The sequence below is a fragment of the Sus scrofa genome, chromosome 7 (genome assembly GCF_054392235.1).
Source record: "Sus scrofa isolate SSC_HxYL_T2T_F1_AM1 chromosome 7, Sscrofa_HxYL_maternal_Yorkshire_Landrace_v2.0, whole genome shotgun sequence".
NCBI lineage: Eukaryota > Metazoa > Chordata > Mammalia > Artiodactyla > Suidae > Sus > Sus scrofa.
The window spans coordinates 65,292,779-65,317,228 of NC_139389.1; the positions used below are offsets into that span (position 1 = coordinate 65,292,779).

A 24,450-nucleotide genomic window follows, 5' to 3' on the forward strand; every position below is an offset into this window, starting at 1 on the left:
GGATACAATATTACTGCAAATGAGAGATGATGTGGCACATAGAATAATCCGATTAATTGCATATTTAGGGAATGAGGAGGAAGAAGAGTGAAGTGAAGTATGGTTTTAAAACTTCCTAGGTTTCTGGCTTAGATAGTAGTGTTATTTCACAGTAAGCAGGGGAAGACAGGCCCAGTTTTGGGGGCATGCTAAGTTTCAGATATTGGGTATGGAGATGCTGATTTGGAATTGTCAGTGTATGGACAATAATTGAAGCCATAAACATAAAACTGTCCATGAAGATGGTATAGCCTGATGGAGAGGAGAAGGAAAAACTCGAAAGAGAATCCTAGGAAATATCAACGTTTGCAAAATGGTTCACTAGAAGGAAAGTCCAGAGAGGGATTTTACACAAACCAAAGGAGGGGAGATTTTCAACATGGAAGTCACTGGTAACCGGGTGAAAGCACTCTGGTGGAATGGTGGGAGAAGAAGCCAAACTAGAGTGGGTAGAAAGTGAATGTGTGGTATGGGAGTGAAAAGAGTGGATGCTGACAGCTCTTTAAGATGCTTAGATGTGACAGACAGTGGTGATAAGTATGACCAGCAGCCAATGAGCTGCCATTTCTTTTCTACTGGAAATAAAAGAGTGCCTAATGATAGTAATACAATAAAGCTTAATTTTTTGGAGCTTAGACAAAAACACATGTAAAAATGAAACAGAAAAATATGAAAGTGCTAATCTTAGGATGTATAAAATCTGATAGAAGCCAGATTTTCCCAACTATAGGCAACAATAAGTAGCTTAAAAAATTATGTTGCTTGGAGTTCCCATCAGTGGTTAATGAATCCGACTAGGAACCATGAGGTTGCGGGTTCAATCCCTGGCCTTGTTCAGTGGGTTAAGGATTCGGTGTTGCTGTTAGCTGTGATGTAGGTTGCAGACTCGGCTCGGATCCTGCGTTGCTGTGGCTGTGATGTAGGCCAGCGGCTACATCTCCGATTAGACCCCTAGCCTGGGAACCTCCATATGCCAAGGGAGTGGCCCTAGCAAAGACAAAAAGACGAAAAATAAATAAATAAAATTAAAAAATAAAAATTATGTTGCTTATTTGTTCTTCTAAAACTACCTATCAAATATCTATCAAACTGTATGTAAACTGCAGAGTTTAAAAAAGCCTTCTGGATAGTCTAATCTGCAATCCCACACCTTAGATGAGACTTCTTGCCTTAGAAAGGCACTCCAGGAAAGCAAGTCAGTTCAATTCAGAAATGTTGGTTTAAGTGTCTTAAGGTGCCCAATAGAAGATGTGGAGGCAAAGGCAATGGCTTTAGTATAGCTTCCAATAGAGAATCCAGAAATAAACCCAGACACCTTTGGTCAATTAATCTTTGATAAAGGAGGCAAGAATATAAAATGGGAAAAAGACAGTCTTTTCAGCAAGTATTGCTGGGAAATCTGGACAGCTGCATGCAAATCAATGAAACTGGAACACACCCTCACACCATGCACCAAAATAAACTCAAAATGGTTGAAAGACTTAAATTTAAGACAAGACACATCAAACTCCTGGAAGAGAACATAGGCACACATTCTCTGACATCAACCTTAAAAATGTTTTCTCAGGTCAGTCTCCCAAAGTAATAGAACTAAAAGCAAAAATTAACCAATGGGACCTAGCTTTTACACAGCAAAGGAAACCAAAAAAGAAAACAAAAAGACAACTTACAGAATGGGAGAAAATAGTTTCAAAAGATGCAACTGACAAGAGCCTGATCTCTAAAATATACAAACAACTTATACAACTCAACAGCAAAAAAGCCAACAACCCAATTGAAAAATGGGCAAAGGACCTGAATAGACATTTTTCCAAGGAAGATATACAGATGCACCACTAACTCTGGATGTGACCCTGCACGAGTTATTTAACCTCTTTAAGTCTGTTCCCTCATCTAAAACTTGCAAGGGTTGAATGAGAGAATATTTAAAGTTCTTTAGAGCTTTTGATATTTTAAGATTTGTGGATAAGTGGGTCTAAGATTGTTGAATTATACATTCTTTTCTTTCTACTCAGCGACTTTCAAGAGCATATGGAAAGTTTTTCTTCCATGCCTCCTGCTCCAGACGCTTACCACTCTGTTTCCACCTGCCTGATTCCCACTCCCTACGACACTTCCTCAAAGAAGCCCTCTCTAACCTTCCTATTAGGAAGGACTCTCTCCTTTCACTAACCTTTCAGAACATTGGATCTTTACTTTGCTCATGGCACACTTTGCTTTGGCATCCATGTCTTATTTTACTAGACCAGAGGATAGCAAACTTTTTCTATAAAGGACCAGAGAGTAAATATTCTTTGCTCTGCAGTCATACACAGTCTCCATCACTACCACTCAACTCAACCACTGTTGGGAGAAAACAGCCGTATGTAACAAATGGGTTACATACTTATTCCAATAAAACTTTATTTACAGCAGGCGAAGCTTTGGCCTGTAGGTTCTAGGTTGTTGGCCCTTGTGCTAGACTATAATGTTCTTGAGAGCAAGTTCCATACTACACTGTCTTAGCATTCCTTATGATGCCTTGTATAACATATTCTTGCCTAAAGAAGGCACACAGATACAAAGAATAAATTATATATGCTTAAAATAAGAAAATCGATGGTGCCTCCTCCATGTTTTCCATATCAAGAAAAAAATGAGAGAATGGATATAAGCGCATGTGAAAGTGGTACAGTCCTTGGCCTCCCAGTTTGTTTCTTCCCTCAGTAATCCATCCAATGTGTACACATTGCTGCCTTTTAGAAGGTACTTCTCTTCTAAATCTAGCAAAAAGCAAAATTTTACTCAGTTTGCAATGCCAAAAGCCCTTAAGTAAACAAAGGCACTTTTCCTTCAATTTTTTGTTTTGAAAACTGTCAGAAAAGCCAAAGAATAGTAAACAATGAACTATACTCTACCTAGATTCATTGATTATCACTTGGCTACAGCACATTTTAAAGATAAATTTTATTGTAAACTGCACCTATTTTTTTTTTTTTTTTTGGCTACCCCATGGCATTTGGAGCTCCCAGGCCAGGAATCAGAGCTGAGCCACAGCCACAGCTGTGGCAACAGGAGATCCTTAACCCACTGTGCCAGGGCCAGGAACTGAAGCCTCGTCCCAGTGCTCCCAAGAGGCTGCTGATCCCCTTGTGCCTCAGTGGGAATTCCTAAACTGCACCTACTTTAAGTGTATCTTTCAATAAGTTTTGACAAGTGTATGCACCTGTGTAAAAACCATCAAGACACAACATTTTCAAACGTCAAAGGTTCCCTTGTGCTCCTTTGAAGTCAATGTTCTCCTCCACTTCCAGGGCTCTAGGCAATTACTGATCTACTTTGTGCAGCACAGATTATTTATCATTCTCTAGAATTTCAAATAATTGGAACCATACAGTAGGTATATTTTTTTATTCCGGCTTAAAAAAAAAACCCTCTGAATAATGTTTCCATGAATTCTGAATAATCCATCCACACCGTTGAGGTATCAGTAGTCCATTCCTTTTCATTACTCGGTATTATTCTACTGTATGGATGTACCACAATTTATTTATCATATCACCTGTTGGTGGATATGTGTGTTATCTAGGGATTTTAGTTATTTATGAATAAGGCTGCTAAGATCATTCTTTTATTTATTTATTTGTTTGGTTTTTTTTGCCCTTTCAGGGCTGCACCTGTGCATATGGAGGTTCCCAGTTTAGGGGTCTAATTGGAGTTGTAGCTGCCAGCCTACACCAGAGCCACAGCAACACCAGATCCAAGCCACGTCTGTGACCTACACCATAGCTCACAGCAATGCCGGATCCTTAACCCACTGAGTGAAGCCAGGGATCAAACCTGCAACCTCATGGTTCCTAGTCGGATTCATTTTCACTGTGCCAAGACGGGAACTCCTGCTAAGATCATTCTTGTACACATCATTTTTGTGGAGAAATGTTTTCATTTTGAGTAAACAGCAAGGAGTAACATTGCTGGAATGTAAGGCTAGGTATATGTTTGTAAAATACTGCCAAACTTAAACAATAGTTTTAAAAACAACATGATTTGTTAAACTATGTTGTCATGACTAAAGAGAATGCAAGTTATCTTTCAGGAAACAAAACTATATACTAAATGGTGGTCTACATTAAGACTCTCATTTGCTGCAGTCAGAGGTGTTAATGAGCCCTAATATTGATGCCTTTTCCTCTCTAAACAGATGCTTTCACAGGTGAGAATGAACTGAGCAAAAGCAGAAGCCAACCATAAAGAATGCTTTTAGTCTATTTCCACCATCTCATAAAACCCCAAGAAGAGTGGGAAAGGGTATAGCAATAGGAACTTAGCTGTGTGTATTACCATTTCAATGTCTGGTACTGCTGTTCTCTTTTATTTATTAGAAAAGCCAGAAGGCTTTCTGCTTGATGCCCTGCTATGTCTAAGTACAAAACATGAAGACACTGGGATGTAAGTTAAAGAAACAGTGGCAACACCAGATCCTTAACCCACTGAGTGACACCAGGGATCAAACATGCATCCTCATGGACACTATGTTGGGTTCTTAACTCACTGAACCACAAACGGAAACTCTGATTACTGGTTATTTTGAAGAATGTCCCACAGTTTGGGTATGTCTGATGTTTCCTCATGATTAGATTCAGATTATGCATCTTTGGCAGGAGTATCACAGCAGTGATGCTGTGTCCTCATTGTTGCCTATCAGGTGATAGACAATTTTGATTTGTGCACTATTGGTAATGTTCACTGTGATCACCTGATAAAGTGGTGTGTGCCAAGTTTTTCCAGTAGAAAGTTACTTTCACTTTGTAATTAATATCGATTTTGTAGGAATGTACTTTGAAACGAGGTAAATATCTCGTTCCTCATCATATTTTAATTTTTTAAAGGAAATAGTATAACATAAGTATTTCATTAAAAAGTAAATATTTCTCTTTAACTAGCAAAAAATGGCGGAGAGATATTTAGAATAGAATTTGAGATATAGGTCTTTATAGGATTTGAGATATAAATCAATTACTATTTGTATCTACTTAAAATAAGGCCATTACTTTAAAAAATGTAGCAGTACAATAAATGCATTCTTCTCTCAAACTTGAAACCTGAGAATTAAGCAAAAAGCTAAGGCCATGCCACTTCCCTGTTAACACAGTATGCGTCATAACTTGAACCTATGATGTTCTGCAGGAGCTCTCACCACTTAGCACTTATGCCTCTTCCTCCTGCCTTTATTTGGGCTGTAAGCTTACTAAGGCTGATACTTTTTTCTCATTTCTTTAGATAATGATTACATTACTTATCCATCAGTTCTCAGTTTAGATTTCGCCTCCTCTAGGAACCTGCCCCTGCCCTTGGAAAATCGCAGCACTCTGGCTTGACTCATCACTACCTTTAAAATATTACATTGTATTTGTCTGTTTGCTTATCTGAACTGAACTATCCACAAGCCTGTAAATCCCATGATGGAGGAGTTCCCCCTGTGGCTTAATGGGATTGGCGGACTCTTGGGAGTGCTGGACACAGGTTTGATCCTTGGCTTGGCACAGTGGGTTAAGGATTGGGTGCTGCCACAGCTGTGGCTTAGGTTGCAGTGTGGCTCAGGTTGCAGTGTGGCTCGGATCTCATTCCTGGCCTGGAAACTCCACATGTCATGGGGCGGCCAGAAAAGAAAAAAAATTACAAGACTGAAATTATGGTTTTAGCTTAATAAAAATTTAATAATTTGGGGAGTTCCCATTGTGGCTCAGTGGTAACAAACCCAACTAGTATCCACGAGGATGTGGTTTGATCCCTGGCCTTGCTCAGTGGGTTAAGGATTCAGTGTTGCTGTGAGCTGTGGTATAAATCACAGATGCAGCTCTGATCCAGCATTGCCATGGCTGTGGTGTAGGCTGGCAGCTGCAGTTCCAATTCATCCCCTAGCCTGGGAACTTCCATATGCCAAAGGCGGTGCGGTCCTAAAAAAAAAAAAAAAAAAAAAAAAAAAAAAAAATTAGTAATTTAACTAGTACAATACCCCGTAGATTTAAACTTTTTTTTGTTTTTCCCACTATCCCACTCCCTGCCTCTCTACCTAAGTAACCAGTATCATGAATTTTGTGTTTGTCATTCCCTTGCTTAATAGTCTTTAAATAACATATGCATGTGTCTCTAAAGAATATAATGTTTAATTTCTCTTGCTTTCACATTTCATAAAAATAATATTTGAAAAAAATCAGTAAATTTACTAATATTTTTAGAATTTTTTTTTTTATTTTCCCACTGTACAGCAAGGGGGTCAGGTTATCCTTACATGTATACATTACAATTACAGTTTTTCCCCCACCCTTTCTTCTGTTGCAACATGAGTATCTAGACATAGTTCTCAATGCTATTCAGCAGGATCTCCTTGTAAATCTATTCTAAGTTGTGTCTGATAAGCCCAAGCTCCCGATCCCTCCCACTCCCTCCCCCTCCCATCAGGCAACCACAAGTCTCTTCTCCAAGTCTATGATTTTCTTTTCTGAGATGTTCATTTGTGCTGGATATTAGATTCCAGTTATAAGTGATATCATATGGTATTTGTCTTTGTCTTTCTGGCTCATTTCACTCAGGATGAGATTCTCTAGTTCCATCCATGTTGCTGCAAATGGCATATTTTTAGAATTTTTGCTTCTTGTAGTTCTCATCGTGGCGCAGTGGAAATGAATCTGACTAGGACTCATGAGGTTGCAGGTTTGATCCCTGGCCTCTCTCAGCGGATTAAGGATCCGGCGTTGCCATGAGCTGGTGGTGTAGGTCACAGACATGGCTCAGATCCTGCATTGCCATGGCTGTGGTGTAGGCTGACAGTTGCAGCTCTGATTCAACCCCTAGCCTGGGAACTTCTATATGCCACAGGTGCAGCCCTAAAAAAAAAAGCAAAAAAAAAAGAATTTTCACTTCTCAGATAAGAAAAACTAGCCTGCAATTTTTTTTTTTCTTGTATCATTCTTGTCTGGTTTTGTTACCAAGGTTGTACTGGCCTCAAAGGGTGAACTGGGAAGAACTCCCACTTTTTCTCTTTCTGGAATTGTTTATCATTGAGATGATTTCTTCCTTGAATAATAGACATTGGCTGTATTCATCTAGGCTTGTGATTTCTTTGTGGAAAGACTGTAAATAACCAATTCAATTTCTTTAAAGTTTAAATAATTTTTCAGGCTTTCAATTTCATCTTGAGTTGGTTCACTGGGTTATATTTTTCTAAGAAGATGCAAATTAATTTAAATTTTAAATGCACTGGCAAAGAGTTGTCTAAAGTATTCTCTTAACCTTGTTTTTTTTTTTTTTTTTTGTCTTTCAGGGCCACACCCACGGCATTATGGAGATTCCCAGGCTAGGGGTCCAGTTGAAGCTGCATCTGTCAGCCTATACCAGAGCCACAGCAATGTGGGATCCAAGCCGCATCTGCGACCTACATGGCAACGCCAGATCCTTAACCCACTGAGCAAGGCCAGGGATGGAACCTGCATCTCTGCGGATCCTAGTTGGGTTTGCTAACTGCTGAGCCATGATGGGAACTCCAACTATTTTCTTAACTTTTTAATTCCTCTTCAATCTAGTTAATTCTTTTTATTCCTTATTTACGTCTCTTCTCTTTTTTCATGATCAAACTTGTCAGAGGTTTGACCATTTTATAAGATTTAATGAGTAATTTCTGCTTTTTGATATTCTCCAATGCTTGTTTTCAAACTACCTATTATAATTTCCCTTGTTCTCTCTCAATCAATTTGGCTGCTCTCTTACTAAGATTCTTAAGTTAGATACGCAACTATTTATTCATATAATCTATTCTTTTCAAATATAAGCATTTAAAGCCACATATTTTATAGTTTTGCTTTATCGTATCCCCAAAATTTTATGTATGTAGTATTTTCATTATTTTTCTAAGTTTAAAAATTTGTCACTTATTATATGACTCCTGAGTTGCTTATAAGTCTCTTAAGTTTCTAAATGCATATGGATGTTTAAGTTATCTTTTTGTTACTGATTTTCATCTTAATTGCATTACATTCAGAGCAAACTGATTGTATAATACTTCTATTTAAAACTACAAACTTTCCTTTAAGCACTGCTTTTTGGAGGATATGCTATATTTTCATTAGCATTAGTTCAAGATATTTTCTAATTTCCTTTGTGATTTTGTAGATATAATACTGATCTCTAATTTTACCCTACTGTGGCCAGAAAATATACTTTGATTTGTTTCTCCAAATTTACTAAGATTGTTTTATGGCCCAGCATATAGTCCTTGAACATACTATGGATGCTAGAGAGGAATGTGTGTATTCTGCAGTTACTGGGTATTATCATGTATAAATATCAATTAGATAAAAGCGTTATCATCTATATCTTTATTGATTTTTTTAGTTGTTTTATCAGATTTTAAAGGATGTTAAAATATCTGTCTAGAAGAATGCAATTATTTAATTTCCTTTTAATTTTGTTAATATTTGCTTTCTGAAGCATTACTTTATATTTTGAATCTGCTACTTATACACATTTACAATTGTTATAGTTTCCTTTTGGTTGATCTTTTTATCAATTTGCAATGTCCCTCTTTAAATATCTGAATACAATTACATATTAAACTCTTCTTCATGTGTTATAAATACAGCTACTCTAGCCTCCTATATATACTATTTGAGTCTTTTTTTATCCTTTTGCTTTCAACTTACATTTACATAGGTTTGTGGTTTTATATTTTAAGTAAATCTAAGGTAGACAGCATATAATTGGGTCTTTCTTTTTATCCCTTCTAACAATTTACGCCTTGTAACTTTTTCGAAGAAAGTTTTATGCATTTCATCAACTGTAATTATTGATATATTTGGTTTAGATCTACTTGTTTGTCCCTCCATGTTTTGTTTTCCTGTTCCTCCTTTCTTTCCTTCTTCTGGAATATTTGGATATATACTAGAATTACATTTCAATTTACATATTGGCTTCTAAGCTATTTTGCTAGTAGTTATTCTAAGTGACCATAATATACAATCTTAACTATTCATAGTTTACTTACATAGTTTACAGTAGAGATCATATCATTTTGTATGTAATGTGGCTTACTTTAACCACTTTTGTTTTATTACACATAGTTTTTAGCAGTTTTATTATGATTTACTTAGGCATGATTATATTTACCCTTTTTGGGATTTGCTGAACTTCTTATTGAATTTGTAACTTTCTCCAAATTTGGAAAAAAAATTTAGCCATTATTCTTTCAAAAATACTTTAACACTTCATTGTCTCTTCTTTTTATGGATATTCAACATATATTACATGTTTGATATTGTTCTACAAGTCCTAAGGCTCTGTTCCTTTTTGTTGTTTCCCCATACCCTCCACTACTCCCATTCTTCAGACTGGTTAATTCCTGTTTGTATAACTTCAAATTCAACCATCTTTCCTCTTTTACCTCCATTCTGCTGTTAAGCCCACATAACATATTTTTTTAAACTTTAAACTTATTTTGTGAATAACTGTATGCTTCTCCCTGGTTTCCCTAATGTTAACACCCTACATAACTACAGCACAATTGCCAAAACCAGAAAATTAACACTGATATATAAAACAGTGAACTAATCTGCAGACTTCCTAAGAATTTTCCAGTTTCCTCACTAATGTTCTTTTTTTTGGTTTCAGGTTCCAATCCAAGATCCCATATTGAATTTAGTTGTCACATCTCTCTAGTCTCCATGAGTTTTTCAGTCATTGTACTATATTGGTTATTTTGTACACCATCCTCAATTTAGATATGCTTGATATTTTCTCATGTTTAGATGCCACTTTTGGCAAGAGTATCAAAGAAGTGATGGTGTGAGCTTCTAATATCAGAGTGTAAATGATGTTGATATGTTGTTTCTTTCTGGTGATGTTATCTTTGATCACATAGTTAAGGTAATATCTGTCAAGTTTCTTCATTGTAAAGTTACTATTTTCCCTCTTTGTAATTCAAAGTATCTCATGGGGCATTATCTTGAAACTATGAAAATATCCTAATTTTCATCAGACTTTTACTCACCAATTTTTTATATCAATGATTCTCTCCTGCAGTAACTGTTAATGTGGCATGTGTCTACTGCTGATTTTTTTATATTTTTCATCATTTCTTCTTATTTATTAATTCATTCAATTTTAATTCAGTTATTGTGTTTTTCAGTTTGATTTTTTAAAAGCAGGCATATGCCTTTGCTGGACTCAACTGCAAAACTGTTGGACTCATAGAGCTCATCTGAAATCTCAGTTCAGTTTGTCTTTAGCTGAGGGTCTCAGAGTCTGTACCACACATACATGGTACTAGGGTCATTCATACATTTATAAATAATTAGAGGATCCCCTTTCTGGCTTTCTCCTTTTTGAATATCATTCGTACATTCTACCAGTTGTCTTTGCCCCAAATTCTGTCTTCTGGTTGTTCAGGCCAGAAGGATGGTGGATTTTTTTATAGTAGTTATAACCATCCCATGTGGTACCAAATGTGGCCTGCCCTCAAGCTAAAAGCCATAAAACCAGGAAACTCATCCAATGCTATTCCTTTCTTCCAAGTGTTTATTCCAATCACAATCTGTCTGCTTTTGATTGGTCTCCAGTACATATAGATAGGTTTTTTTTTTAATACTTTACCCAAGATTATATTTGTTATCTGCAGAAGGATCAGTTTGGCAGGAGCTTATTCAAAATATCTGAAGCAGACCTCAATCATCTGTATATTGATTCTTTCAAATTGTTAAGACTTACTTTATGGCCTAGTGCATGGTTAATTCTTGTAAATTTCCCATGTATAAGCACAAAGAATGTTTATTCTCCAATGTTGCACATAAGGTTCTATCATGTACATTAAACCAAGTTTGTTAATTGTTTTATTCAGGTTTTGACAAATTTAATAATTCTGTTTGCTTTGCTGACCATTTGAAATCAGTGTGATAAAATCTCCACTATGATGCTGGATGTGTCAATTCTTCCCTCCAGCAGCAACCTAATGTTTCTAGGTGACGGTACTGACAATGCTGCTATTTCATATGACTGCATTAGAGTTACATTCTGACACATATTCTTTCACTAGATAAATCTGAATGTAGCTTTGAGGGTAAAGTTATGCATTAGTCACAGTATCCCTTAAACTGTTCTTATCAATTTAAATTAGCAGTGTGTCATGTAATATAGGGAAAAGAAGGTTAGGTTAGGATTTGGAAGACCTGAATTTGAATCCCATTTTTATTGGTAGCAGTCTGTGAAACTTCTGGCATGTACCACCCCACACATCTCCCATCCATCTCTTTTTTTGAACTCCATTGTTTTCATTTGTAAAACAAGGAGGACTGGACTGCACTAGATACTATGAATGCCTCTTCTCTGGTTCTGATATTCTCCGTGTCAGTAAGACATACAGCCTACTAGATACAGAGTTCACATTATTAATGAAGAAAAAGGGTAGGGCACCCTTGACATTCTGAGCAAGTGCCACATAGTAAGGAAAGGAGAAACCAGAGGCAAGTGGCATCAGGAAGAGCAATGTTACCTATAGAGAGGTGAAGGATTTCTGCTCCTGTATAATTAACTATGAAGTCCATGTTCTGAGGCTTTAGTGCAAAGTAAAACATCTGGTAAATGGCCAGTTCCAGGCCTTGCTGCTATAATGAAAATCAAGTAGGCACTGGCATGGCTCTGCACATGACTCAGTGAAAAGCAATCCCCTTGCTGTAAGGTTGCACTTATATTTTCTTTGTTTATATACAAGACTTTCTTGTCACCTTCTAAGTGCTCACCAACAGCCTCTTTGATCCAACAGTATAATATCAATTATTTAACGTTTGTACATCACTTTTCAATTAACAATTTCCTTGGCCCCAGAAAATATATACACACAGTTTATAAGAGTATTCTTTAAATATTCCATGAAGAACAGGTCACTATGAATTAAAAATAAGAATGCTAATAAAATATTTAATGCCTTTTAAAATGCAATGAAACATCAAGAAATTATAAATCTTTTAATTAAATGCTTCCTCAGTGTATCTTACTCGGGTGACAATATTAAATATGCATAAAATAAAAGTTATAAAAATGTTGCTTCATCTCATTTATCAACTCAAAAAAGAGAGGACACATTAACTTAGGTTATAAGAAGGGATGTCCTGGGCAGGAACTCAGGAGACTAGGATCCAGGTCATGGTTCTATCACTAGGCTGCTGGATGATCTCTTTGCCATATCTCAATTTATTCATTTGTAATATGGACTATTTAGAATCTGTCCAATATTAAAAGTTTATCAATCTATTTTCAAGCACTCAGTAGTACTTGTACTACTCTTTATGGTAAAAAAGCCATATAACATAAATTTACCAAATTTACCAAGTTTTAAGTATACATTACAGTCTAATTAACTCTATGTACACTGTTAAAAAACAGACCTCTAAAACTTTTTCATCTTGCATAACTGAAACTCAATACTCATTGAACAGCAACTTCCCATTTCCCCTCACACCAGCTGCTGGAAACCACCACTCTCAGTTTTATAAGTCTGACTACTTCATATATCTCACATGAGTGAAATCATGCAATATTTGTCTTTCTGTGACTGGCTTATTCACAAAGTTCATCCATGTTGTAGCATATGTCAGGATTTTCTTGTTTTTATGGCTGAATAATATTCCAGTGAATGCACATACTTTTTCTTTATCTACTCATCTGCCAATGGATATTTAAGTTATTTCCACCTCTAGGTTATTAGGAATAATGCTACAGTGAATATGAAGAGTAGAAATACCTGTCAGATTCTGATTTCAGTTCTTTTTGGGTAAATCCAAGAAGTAATCCCATATGGTAATTGTATTTTTTATTTCTTGAGGAACTGCCATACTGTTTTCCAAAGTGGCTGTACCATTTTACATTTCTAAAAGCAGAGAACAAGTGTTCCAATTTCTCCAAATCCTTGCCAATATTTGCTATTTCTGTGTTTTTCATTTTTTTTTTAAGTAATGGCCATCCAAATGGGTATGAAGTGATAACTCATTGTGGTAATGATTTGTATTTTCCTGATGGTTAGTAATTTTGAGCATCTTTTCATATAATTTTGGTTATTTGCATATCTTCTTAGAAATGTCTATTCAAGTCTTTTGCCCATTTTAAAATCAGGCTATTTGTTTTTTGGTTATTGAGTTGTAGGGACTTTCTCAGGTATTTTGGATACTAACCCTTCTTCAGATGCATGATTTTCAAATGTTTTCTCCTACTCTGTGGTTTGTCTTTTCATTTTGTTTATTGTTTCCTTTGCTGTGCAGTAGTGTTTTAGTTGGATGCAGCACCATTTCTTTATTTTTTCTTTTGTAGTTTGTACTTTTGGCATTCATATCCCTCTGTGCCCCCCCCCCCCAAAAAAAAAAAAACTCAAAGAAATCATTGCCAGGATCAATGTCAAGGAGTTTTATGGTTTCAGGTCTTACGTTTAAATTTTAAATCCATTTTAATTTTCATGTATGATATAAGATAAGGGGTCCAAGTTCATTGTTTTCATTTGGATATCTACCATTTCCCAAAAGCATTTACTGAAAAGACTTTTTCTTCTGTGCATTTTAAAAATGAAAGTATAGTTGATTAACAATGTTGTGCCAATTTCTGATATACAGCAAAGTGCCCCAGTCATATATATATACATGACCCAGTCACACACACACACACACACACACACACACACAGATATATATATATATACCCACACATTCCTTTTCTTATATTATCTTCCATCATGGTCTATCCCAAGAGACTGGATATAGTTCCCTGTGCTGTTCAATAGGACCTTACTGCTTATCCATTCTAAATGTAACAGTTTGCACTGACCAACCCCAAATTCCCTGTCCATCCTACTTCCTCCCATCTCCCCCTTGGCAACTACAAGTCTATTCTCTGTATCTGTGAGTCTGTTTATGTTCTTTAGATGGGTTCATTTTGCCATATTTTTAGATTCCTCATATAAGTGATATCATATGGTATTTGTTTTTCTCTGACTTCCTTCACTTAGGACAACAATTTCCATTTGCGTTCATGTTACTGCAAATGCCATTAATTTGTTCTTTTTTATGGCTGGGTAGTATTCCATTCCATACATGTATCACATTTTCTTAATTTATTCATCTGTTGATGGACATTTAGGTTGTTTCCATGTCTTGGCTACTATTAATAGTGCCACAATGAACATAGGAGTGAATGTATCTTTTTGAATTATAGTTTTGTCTGGATATATGCCCTGTACTCTGAAAACTATAAGACACTGATAAAAGAAATCAAAGATGAGACAAACAGATGGAAAAATATACCATGCTCTTGGACTGGAAGAATCAATCTTGTCAAAATGACTATACTACCCAAAGCAATCTACAGATTCAATGCAATCCTTATCAAATTACCAAGGACATTCTTCACAGAACTAGAACAGAATATTTCAAAATCTGTATGGAAATACAAAATATCCCAAATAGCCAAAGTAATACTGAAAAAGAAAAACAAAAATGGAGGAATCAGGCTCCCTGACTTCAGACAATCTACAAAGGTACAGTCATCAAAATGGTATGGAACCAGCACAAATGCAGAAATTAGATTAGTGGCAGAGGATAGAAAGCCCATAAATAATCCCAAGCACCTATGGTCAACTAATCTATGACAAAGGAGGCAAGAACATACAGTGGAGGTAAGACAACCTCTTCAACAAGTGGTGCTGGGAAAACTGGACAGCTAAATGTAAAAGAATGAAATTAGAACATTCTCTAACACCACAAATAAAAATAAATTAAAAATGGATTAAAGACGTAAATGTAAGGCTGGATAGTATAAAACTCCTAAAGGAAAACATAGGCAGAACAGTCTTGTACACAAATCTTAGCAATATCTTGTTTGATCCACCTCCTAGAATAATGATAAAAACAAAAATAAACCAATGGGACCTAATTAAACTTAAAAGCCTTTGCACAGAAAGGGAAACCATAAAAAAAAAGAACCCCTCCAAAAGAGACAATTCACAGAATGAGAGAAAATCTTTGCAAATGATGCAACCAACCAGGGCTAAATCTCCAAAATGTATAAACAACTCATACAACTCAACCGCAAAAAAACAAACAACCCAACCGAAAAAAAAAAAAAAACAAAAAACAGAGGACCTAAATAGACATTTCTCCAAAGAAGACATCCAGATGGCTAGTAGCACATAAAAAGATGCTCAACATCACTAGTTATTAGAGAAATTCAAATAAAAACTACAATGAGGTACCATATCGTACCAGTCAGAATGACTGTTATTATTAAGTCTACAAATAACAAATGATGGATAAGGTATGGAGCAAAGGGAACCCTGCTACACTGTTGGCGGGAATGTAAATTGGTATAATCACTATGGAAAACACTATGGAGATTCCTTAGAAAACTAAATACAGAATTACCATATGATCCAGTGATCCCACTTCTCTGTGCATTTTTGATGCCTTGTCAAATCTTAGTTGATTGTATACTTGTGGTTTAATTCTGAGCTCTCTATTCTATTCCATTGGTCTATGTGTCTGTTTTTATGTCAGTTTTCTCTAATCTTAATTATTTTTTTCCTTCTGCTAACTCTGGGCTTAGTTTTTCTTTTTCTAGTTTCTTGAGGTATAGAGTTAAGTTGTTTCAGATCTTTCTTCCTTTTTAATGCAGGTATTTACTACTATGAACCTCTCTCTTAGCACTACTTTAAAGCATCCCATACGTCTTGGTATGCTGTGGTTTAATTTGTCTCAAAGGTGCTAATTTCTCTTCTTTTAACTTCTTTTATAAACTGTTTTTTTAATGAATTTCCACATATGTATGAATTTCCCAGTTTCTCCTCTGCCATTACATTCTATTTTCATTTCATTGTGGTCAGAAAATATTTTTGGTGTAGTATCAATCACCTCAAATTTGTTGACTTGTTTTGTGATCTATCCTGAAGAATCCTCCATGTGTGCTTGAGAAAAATGTGTATTCTACTGCTGGTAGGTAGAATATTTCATACATATGTAGTAAGTCCATTTACTCTAGAGTGTTGTTCAAAACCTTTGTTTCATTAATGATTTTCTTTCTGTATGTTTATCCATTATTGAAAGTAGGTAATCAAATCCTCTACTTTTATTGTGTTACTGTCGTTGTCATCTTCCTTCAATTCTTTCAATGGTTGTACTTATATTTGAGTGTTCTGATAGGTACATATTTATTTACAATTGTTTTATCTTTATGAAAAATTCACCTTTTATTATTATGTAATATCCTTTTTGATCTCTTTTGAGAGTTTTGACTTCAAGTCTATTTTGTCTGATACAGTATGGCTACCATTGCTCTTTTTTGGTTACCATTTGTATGGACTACCCTTTTCAATTCTTTCACTTTCAGCTAATGCATGTCCTTAAATTTAAAGTGAGTCTGTTCTTGAGAAGTGATAGTTGGGTCTTGCTTTTTAATCCATTCAGTCACTGTATGCCTTTTTATCAGTGAGTTTGATCTACTTACATTTAAAGTAATTATTGATAAAAAAAATTACTATTACCATTTTTTGTTTTCTGTCTTATAGTTATTTTGTCCTTCATTCCTCTCCTGATGTCTATTTTGTGCTGTTGAGTTTTTGTTGTTGTTGTTGTTCATTTGTTTGTAGTAACATGCTTTGATGCCTTTCTATTTTCTTTTGAGCATCTTTTATGGTTATTTTCTTTGTGATCACCATTGGGGTTACATAAAACATCTTATAGTGATAATAATCTATTTTAAGCTGATAACAACTTCATGTCAATCACAAACAAATATGCTACACTTTTACTTCACCCTTTCCCCCAGTATTTTATGTTACTGATATCAAAAATACACATATTATGTATTCATTGGCATACTTTCATAGTTCTGGTTATTTCTATACTTTTGTCTTTTAATTTCTACATCAGAATTAATAGTGATTTATACCTCCATTAGAGTATTACAGCATTATCTATTTGTCTATATATTTCCTTTTGCTGGTGAATTTTATTTATACTTTTCTATGCTTTCATATTGCTCTTTACTGTCTTTTTGTACCTACTTGAAGGATTCCCTTTAGAATTTCTTGAAGGCAGGTCTAGTGGAGATGAATTCCTTCAGCTTTTGTTTACCTGGGAAAGTTTCAACTTCATTTTTTGAAGGATAGTTTTGCTGCATATAGTGTTCTTGGTTGGCTTTTTTTTTGTAATTTTTTTTTTCTCTTTTGGGGCCACACCCATGGCAAATGGAAGTTCCCAGGCTAGGGGGTTGAAGCAAGCCAGCTGCCGGCCTAGGCCACAGCCACAGCAACTGGGGATCCAAGCCACGTCTGCAACCTACACCATAGCTCACAGCAACGCCAGATCCCTCACCCACTGAGTGAGGCCAGGGATTGAACCCACATCCTCATGGATACTAGTTGGATTAATTTCTGCAGCATCACAATGGGAACTCCCGGCATTTTTTTTTGTTTCTTTTAGCATTTTGATTATTTTATTTTATTGTCTTTTGTCTTTTTAGGGCCATGCCTGTGGCATATGGAGGTTCCCAGGCTAGGGGTCTAATCGGAGCTACAGCTGCCAGCCTACACCAGAGCCATAGCAATGCCAGATCCCAGCTGTGTCTGAGACCTACTCACAGCTGATGGCAACACTGGATCCCTAACCCACTGAGAGAGGCCAGAGATTGAACCTGCAATCTCATGGTTCCTAGTCAGATTCATTTCCACTGCACCACGACAGGAACTCCAGCATTTTGATTATTATATCTCACTTCATTGTAACATGGAGGGTTTCTGGTGAATAATCTACTGATTGTTTTATGAGAGTTCCCTTGCATGTGACAAGTTGCTTTCCTTTTGCTGCTTTCAAAATTTTCTCTGTTGTTGACTCTTGATAAGTTTATTATAATGTGCCCCTCTGTGGATTTCTTTAGGTTCATCAAAGTTGAAATTTGTTTCTCTCTTTCCTTTTGGGACTACCATAGTGCATATGTTGGTCTACTTTATGATACAGCATAAATCCCTTAGGCTTTCTTCATCCTTTTTTTTTTTTAAGGGCTGCACTGTGGCATATGGAAGTTCCCGGGCTAGGGATCCAATCAGAGCTACAGCTGCTGGTCTATGCCACAGCCACAGCAATGCATGCCAGATCTGAGCTGCATCTGTGACCTATGTTGCAGCTCAATGCAATGCTGCATCCCTAACCCACTGAGCAAGGTCAGGGACCAAACATGAATCCTCATGGAGACTAGTTGGGTTCTTAACCTGCTGAGCCACAATGCGAACTCCAAGATTTCATTCTTTTTTTGTCTTGTTTTTTAGGTTCATGCCCAAGGCACATGGAAGTTCCCAGGCTAGGGGTCTAATCAGAGCTGTAGCTGCCAGTCTACTCCACAACCACAGCAACGTGGGATCCGAGCCGCATCTGTGACCTTTACCACAGCTCACGGCAACACCAGATCCACCACCCACTGAGCAAGGCCAGGGATCGAACCCGTGTACGCATGGACAATAATTGGGTTTGTTACCACTGAGACATGATGTGAACTCCTGTTCTTTTAAAATTTTTTTCTTTTACTTTTTTTGTCCCTGATTGGATAATCTTAAATGACCTGTCTTTTAGTTCGATGTTTCTTTCTTCTGTTTGACCAAGGCTGATCTTGAATTCCTCTAGCTAATTTTTTTCAGTTCAATCATTATCTTATTTAGCTCTAAAACCTCTGTTTAGTTCACCTTATATTTCCTCTTTGTTATTTTCATTTTGTTCGTGTGTCATTTTTTTTTTTCTTCACAGAACATCTTTATGATGATTATTCTGAATTCTTTGTCAGGTAGTTTATATGACTGTTTCCTTAGCACTGGTTTCTGAAGATTGTTCCTTTGTATGGGCCATGTTTCCCTTTTTCTTTGTGCGTCTTGTACGTCTGTACTGGGATTTGCACATTTGAAAAAACAGTCACCACTTCTAGACTGATACTGGCTTTGTACAAGGGAAGACACCAATCACCTTGGCTAGGGAAATAGGCATGCCTTGAAAATTTTTTGTAGAGAGATGAGATTTCTCTGGGCCTGATTGTGAATTAGAAAAGCTTGCTGGTTTCTTTTTCAGGAGATTGTAATCTCTTGCTCCCTCTGGTGTCTGACTGCAGCATGGCAAATCTCTAGCTCTACAACAGGAAGCTGCCCTGTTCTCTCTTGTTCTCAGGGGCTGCCAGGCATCCAAATATATTAGCTCTCTGTCAGTGCCTTGAATCAGGTGAAACAGATGTAAGTCCCTTGGGCAGCCTTCAAAAAGCCAGAATTCTGTACTTATGCTCTACTCTTCTACCCATGAAGGGGAGAACACATGAGTTGGGGTATTTTCTTCTGGGGTTGAGCTCTGCCAGCTTGAGAGAGGGGTGGATATGAGTAAAGCAAAACATTTTTTTTTTTTGGCTGCACCTGCAGCATGTGGAAGTTCCCAGACAGGGATTGAACTCATGCCATAGCAGTGACCTGAGGTGCTGCAGTGACAACACCACATCCTTAAACCAGTGCACCACAAAACAACTCCACAAAACAGTTCTTACCCACATCAATGTGGCTGTTCTTGGCTTTGAGATCACCTAGGGTACTGCAATATCTTAACTATTTCCTTGAATTCTCATAATAGTATTTTGGTCTGTATATTGTTAAGTGTTTCTGTAGGGAATGAGAACTGGGATTTCCAATTTTATCATCATGTTCTTTTTTCACTGGTAATTTTATTGCCTCTCGATGTGCATATCTAGTCTCCACAAGGAGGCATTTCAAAGGGAGAGGTCTACTTTTCTATGAAATGATTTAGGCATGGAGAAGATGATTAACAGTTACTTATTGAAGGAAGAGTGAAATCTGCTTTAATGTATTTAAAGCTTTCATACTACTTGGAAGATAATACATCTCTGAGAGCCTTCACCCTAGATCATGCCCATCTAGATGTACTGTTTTTTACAGGGCTCCAGATAAATTCCTCAAGACTTTATCCTAAAAATCCTACTTTGAGTCTACACAGCAAGAATAAGCACATACCTTTACAATGCCACATATGCTGATTTATTTTTTGTAAAAGTCAAAATCCAAAATTGTAGAATTTCTATGCTTCCTAAAGGCATGGTCAAATCCAATTTCTTTCCAATGCCACGTGTCAGAACTCATTCTTTCATTTATCAAATATTTATTTGGTACTCCTTATGTGCCAGGTACTCTTTTAGGTTGTGTGGGCTACTCTGCAGCTCTGATTATTTTACAGAACTTCTAGTAGCTTTTCTTTAATATTTATGTATAAAAATTTTTCCAACTGTGGGCTTCTATAGTGAAGGAACTGTGTCCAGTTCACTTTTTAACTAAGTTATCTACAACAGTGCTTTGCACATAATGGCCTGAAATACAAAAGTGCTAAAACAAACTCCAAACAGCTAGATTGGAAAAAAACAAAAAGAGTCTTCTAAACCATCTCAGTTTGCTTAAGAATCAGAAAGGCTGAAGTGCCTTATGTCATACAAATTACACCAGATCTCAGTTAATTAGCTTCTTTTATGCTTCTTTTTAATCCTTAAGGAAAATGTGTTCATGACTATTTCTATCCTTTACTAAAAAGGTATTAACAAGTTAGTGATCCATATTTTAGTTACATGCATATCAAAACAAGTTAGCATGAAAAATAGAAATGCACTCAAATGAGTTCCATAAATACAAAAATCACCATCAGTAGCCACCATCATCTCCCCAACTTAGAAAACATACCCTCTTCTCCCAACTGTCACAAACTCCATCAGCATAGTATTAGAATTGACAGCTGGAGAATAAAAAGCCTAAGAACTGTAAAAACAAGGAAGTGCCATGTACAAGGAAAGGAGCCATAAAATGTGTTTGACAAACTAATGTCCCTGGATCCCAGTTCTAAACTGAACAAAATAAACACAGAATGTGGTAAAATCCATTGGTTGGGAGATTAAAAGCTTTCCGAATGTCAAGAAACCTTGAGGTCATAAGCAAGGGAATATTATTCAAAGGAAACTGGGGCTTTCAAAATAGAGAAAGTGGATCAAGCTACTTATAAGTTCCTGGCACAAGGTAGGTACTTAATAAACGACAGCTCTTATGAGGAGCTAAGGTCTAGCTTGAATGTTCTTCCTTTGTGATGTCCCAGGCTAGAGCTATTGAACTCCTTCCTCCGTGCTCCCACCATACTCTGTAGAGGCTGCCATCGCACCATTTATTATATGCTATCTATAATATATCTGTTCCCAGTCCTAAGCAGGGATTTCCTGGATGGCTGGGATCATATTCTATGCTCCTATGGAACTGGAAATACCAGGCACTTATAATTATTAAGTGAGAGTAAACAAACTGCCCCATATGATATCTTTCAGTAAGAATAGGTTTTGATCAGAAAAGAATGAAGAGGTGGGATGGAAGGTCCTACCTGCAAGTCCTTTTGCTTATTCCTTCATATTTCAAAGGGCATTCTCTTTTGTTACTTGTTCTATTCAAAGTACATTAATGTATCATCTTCCATTACCAAAGGAGAATAAGATTCACAGAGGAACAGTGGGAGAGCATGTGGTTTGGTTTTTTAATTTTTCACTTCTTATTTTGAAATAATTTTATATTGGTAATGGAAGAAGAGAAATTATGTACTTTGAACAGAAGAAGTGGCAAAAGAAAATGGCTTTGGAATATGAAGGAATAGGCAAGAAGACTCAAGATAATGCTGCAAAAACTGTGGAGTTCCCTTTACCCAGTATCCCTGTTGTTAACATCTTACAAACCATAATATAATTATCAAAAGTATGAAATGAACATTGAGCCAATAAAATTAACTATTCTATATACATTATTTAATTTTTCGAGGTTTCTCTCTAATGTCCTTTTTTTGGGGTGTAGGATCCCACATTGCATTTAATGGCCAGATCTCCTTGGTTTCCCCCAACCTGTGACAGTTCTCCAGCATGCCCTTGTCTTTCATGACATTGATACTTTTGAAAAGTAGAGTCAGTTTTTCTGTAGAACGTCCTTCCATTTGGGTTTGACAGATCTAGGCTGCACTCTTGGCTCTGAGACTCACTGTCTATGTAGCTGGCCAAGCCAGCCTCTCTGGGACTTATTTGTAAAATGGCCTAATAATAGTGACTTTATGTTTTAAAAATTAAATGAGGCAATACATATTAAAATGCCTGGAATATAAGGCCATACAACAAATGCTAAGTTTTTTCCTCCCTGTCCCAGCCTTTCACCTGTGATAGAATTTTTTGCTAAGACGTCTTACCCACATTTCAATGTCTTCTTTTACAGATAAAACTACACATAGGTTAGCCTCAAGTGATGACTCAGTGTAATCACCATAAATAGCCACTACTGTACTGTGTTCTAGGTCTGTTTTTCTTCTTGCTCACTGTTGTCCCTTCTCATTGTCAGCATGCCTACATGTAAGACCCTTACCATTTCCTTTCTAACTTCTAGCTTGAAAAATGTGGTATTCCATTTATTTACTAATACATTCATCACTGACACACTGAAGCTATGTCAGGCTCTGTGTTAGGATCTTGGAGAAAATGATAAATTACCTCCTGTCCTCCTTGATTTTATGGCTAGCTGGCGAAATAGACAAGTGAAGAGTTAATTACAATTCAACGTGATTAATTCTATGAATGATTAATGCTCCAGAGCACACAGGAAGAACACCTAACCTGGACATGGGGAAAGAGTCAGGCTGGGGAGGGTTCCATGAAGAAGGTGTCATTATATCTCAGTAAAGGGCCAAAGAATGTGTAGAAATTAACCAGATGGAGAAGGAAATAGAGCAAAAGGCGAACAGTTTAGGAAGAGCTATTAGAACTACACGCTGAGTAAAAGTAAATCAGTTCTGAAAAATAAATCTCCTGTGTTATAAACTTGCAGCTTGAGAGTGATTTTGTGCCAATACCTCAGGGGCTCAGAAACTTCACCAGGAAACTTCTGGCCCCAGGGCTGTGTTCTGGAGACTGCAGATGAGAGACCTAAACCTTTGGATATTATACTGAGTTTACCGCTTTTCAACATCTGTGAACTGAAGTAAAAATTGAGGCTGCAATTGGCTGCTTGTTATCATTTCAAAAGTATAAAAGGTTTGCCCTTTTCTGACAGAGGAGTTTCTTGCTTCAAAAAAAAATATAACAATGCCATCAAAAAGTCCTTTTTAAACTGATGATGATTTTAACTGAGTTGGCAAGAGAGGTTTTGAGACTTTCTGAGTTTTCCCCCTTTCTATGGCACTCATTCCTAACGGTCTCAAGGTGTGGCTTTGAGTCGAGCTCATTCCAAAGCCCCAGTCTAACCATGTAAATGTGTGACCTCAGCAATACATTATCTATCAACTACTGAAACTTAGGAGAATCCAATATAAAATTTTCAAATTAAGAGGTTTCTCTGCCAGTACCTATCTTACTCTCCCAACCCACCTTTACTTTTTTTTTTTTTTCAATCTGGAGAATAAATAAGTCCAATTCTTTTAGTTTTCTCCACAGGGGATATTTCTCAAATCTTAACTGCTTTTAACTCAAAGCAACAATATTACATACCGTCAACTGGTGTATCAGGAGGTCCATTAAGAAGGTAATCTTGTTACTGAACAGAACATCAGTGCAGTTTTCAGAACAGTTATTGCAGGTGAGGTTGTAAACATTGATTGCATTGCAGAGAGACCTAACAGAAGGAGAAAAACACCATTTATAAAACCTATGCAGCTCTTCTCTAAACAATTTAAAATATATAAAATGAATGGTATAAAAGCAACAGGCATGGGATAGGAGTCACTCTAAAAAAACAAGCCAAATATTGTTAGGTACAAGGTCCATCATTTTTATCCATAGCCCAGTGTTCATTAGTGCCTAATTCTTAACCTCTTAATAATTTGTTAGTTGCAACAGCAGACAATGGAAATGAATTTAGCAGACTACTGACAGTGTCTTAATAATCTAGGATTAGATAATACCCAGGAACCTAGAATTTCTTGATAATACCCAGAAAATAGATAATACCCAGGACCTAGAATTTCTTGAATAATACCCAGAAAAAAGGGAATGCCAAAGTTCCTGTTGCCAGATCTGGTCAACAGGTGCAGATGATGAAGAAGGGAGGACACATGAGGAGAAACTAGAGGCTTTCTCTGTGAGACAAGAACTGCAGAGTTCTTGGCAGGGAGCACCACGCCTGCTCAGAGACTAAAAGGACATAGACACAGAGAGCCTCGGCAGAGGAAAACCTAGGAAGTAAAATAGTCCAAGGTCAAACCCGTCCAAGAAATCTTTTTTCCTTAGGCATTAAATATCACGTGCCCTTGTTCAAAGAAACTTTTGGAGCAAGAAACTCACTGGGCATTCTTCTGAGTTCTTTGAAAAATCTGATTA

The 24,450-nt window shown here is 36.6% G+C and overlaps 1 protein-coding gene across 7 annotated transcripts in view; it reads right to left on the reverse strand.

Moving 5' to 3' along the window:
- SCAPER (S-phase cyclin A associated protein in the ER) overlaps positions 1-24,450 on the reverse strand; it is a 428,719-nt gene that overhangs the window by 120,661 nt on the left and 283,608 nt on the right. For all 7 annotated transcript variants that reach the window (XR_014810514.1, XM_021099014.2, XM_021099012.2 and 4 more), the window contains one exon: positions 23,623-23,746. Coding sequence is in view for 6 of the 7 variants with exons in the window: in XM_021099014.2 (XP_020954673.1) it covers positions 23,623-23,746 (124 nt within the window). In the remaining variant the exon portion in view is untranslated. The remainder of the gene's footprint in view (positions 1-23,622; positions 23,747-24,450) is intronic.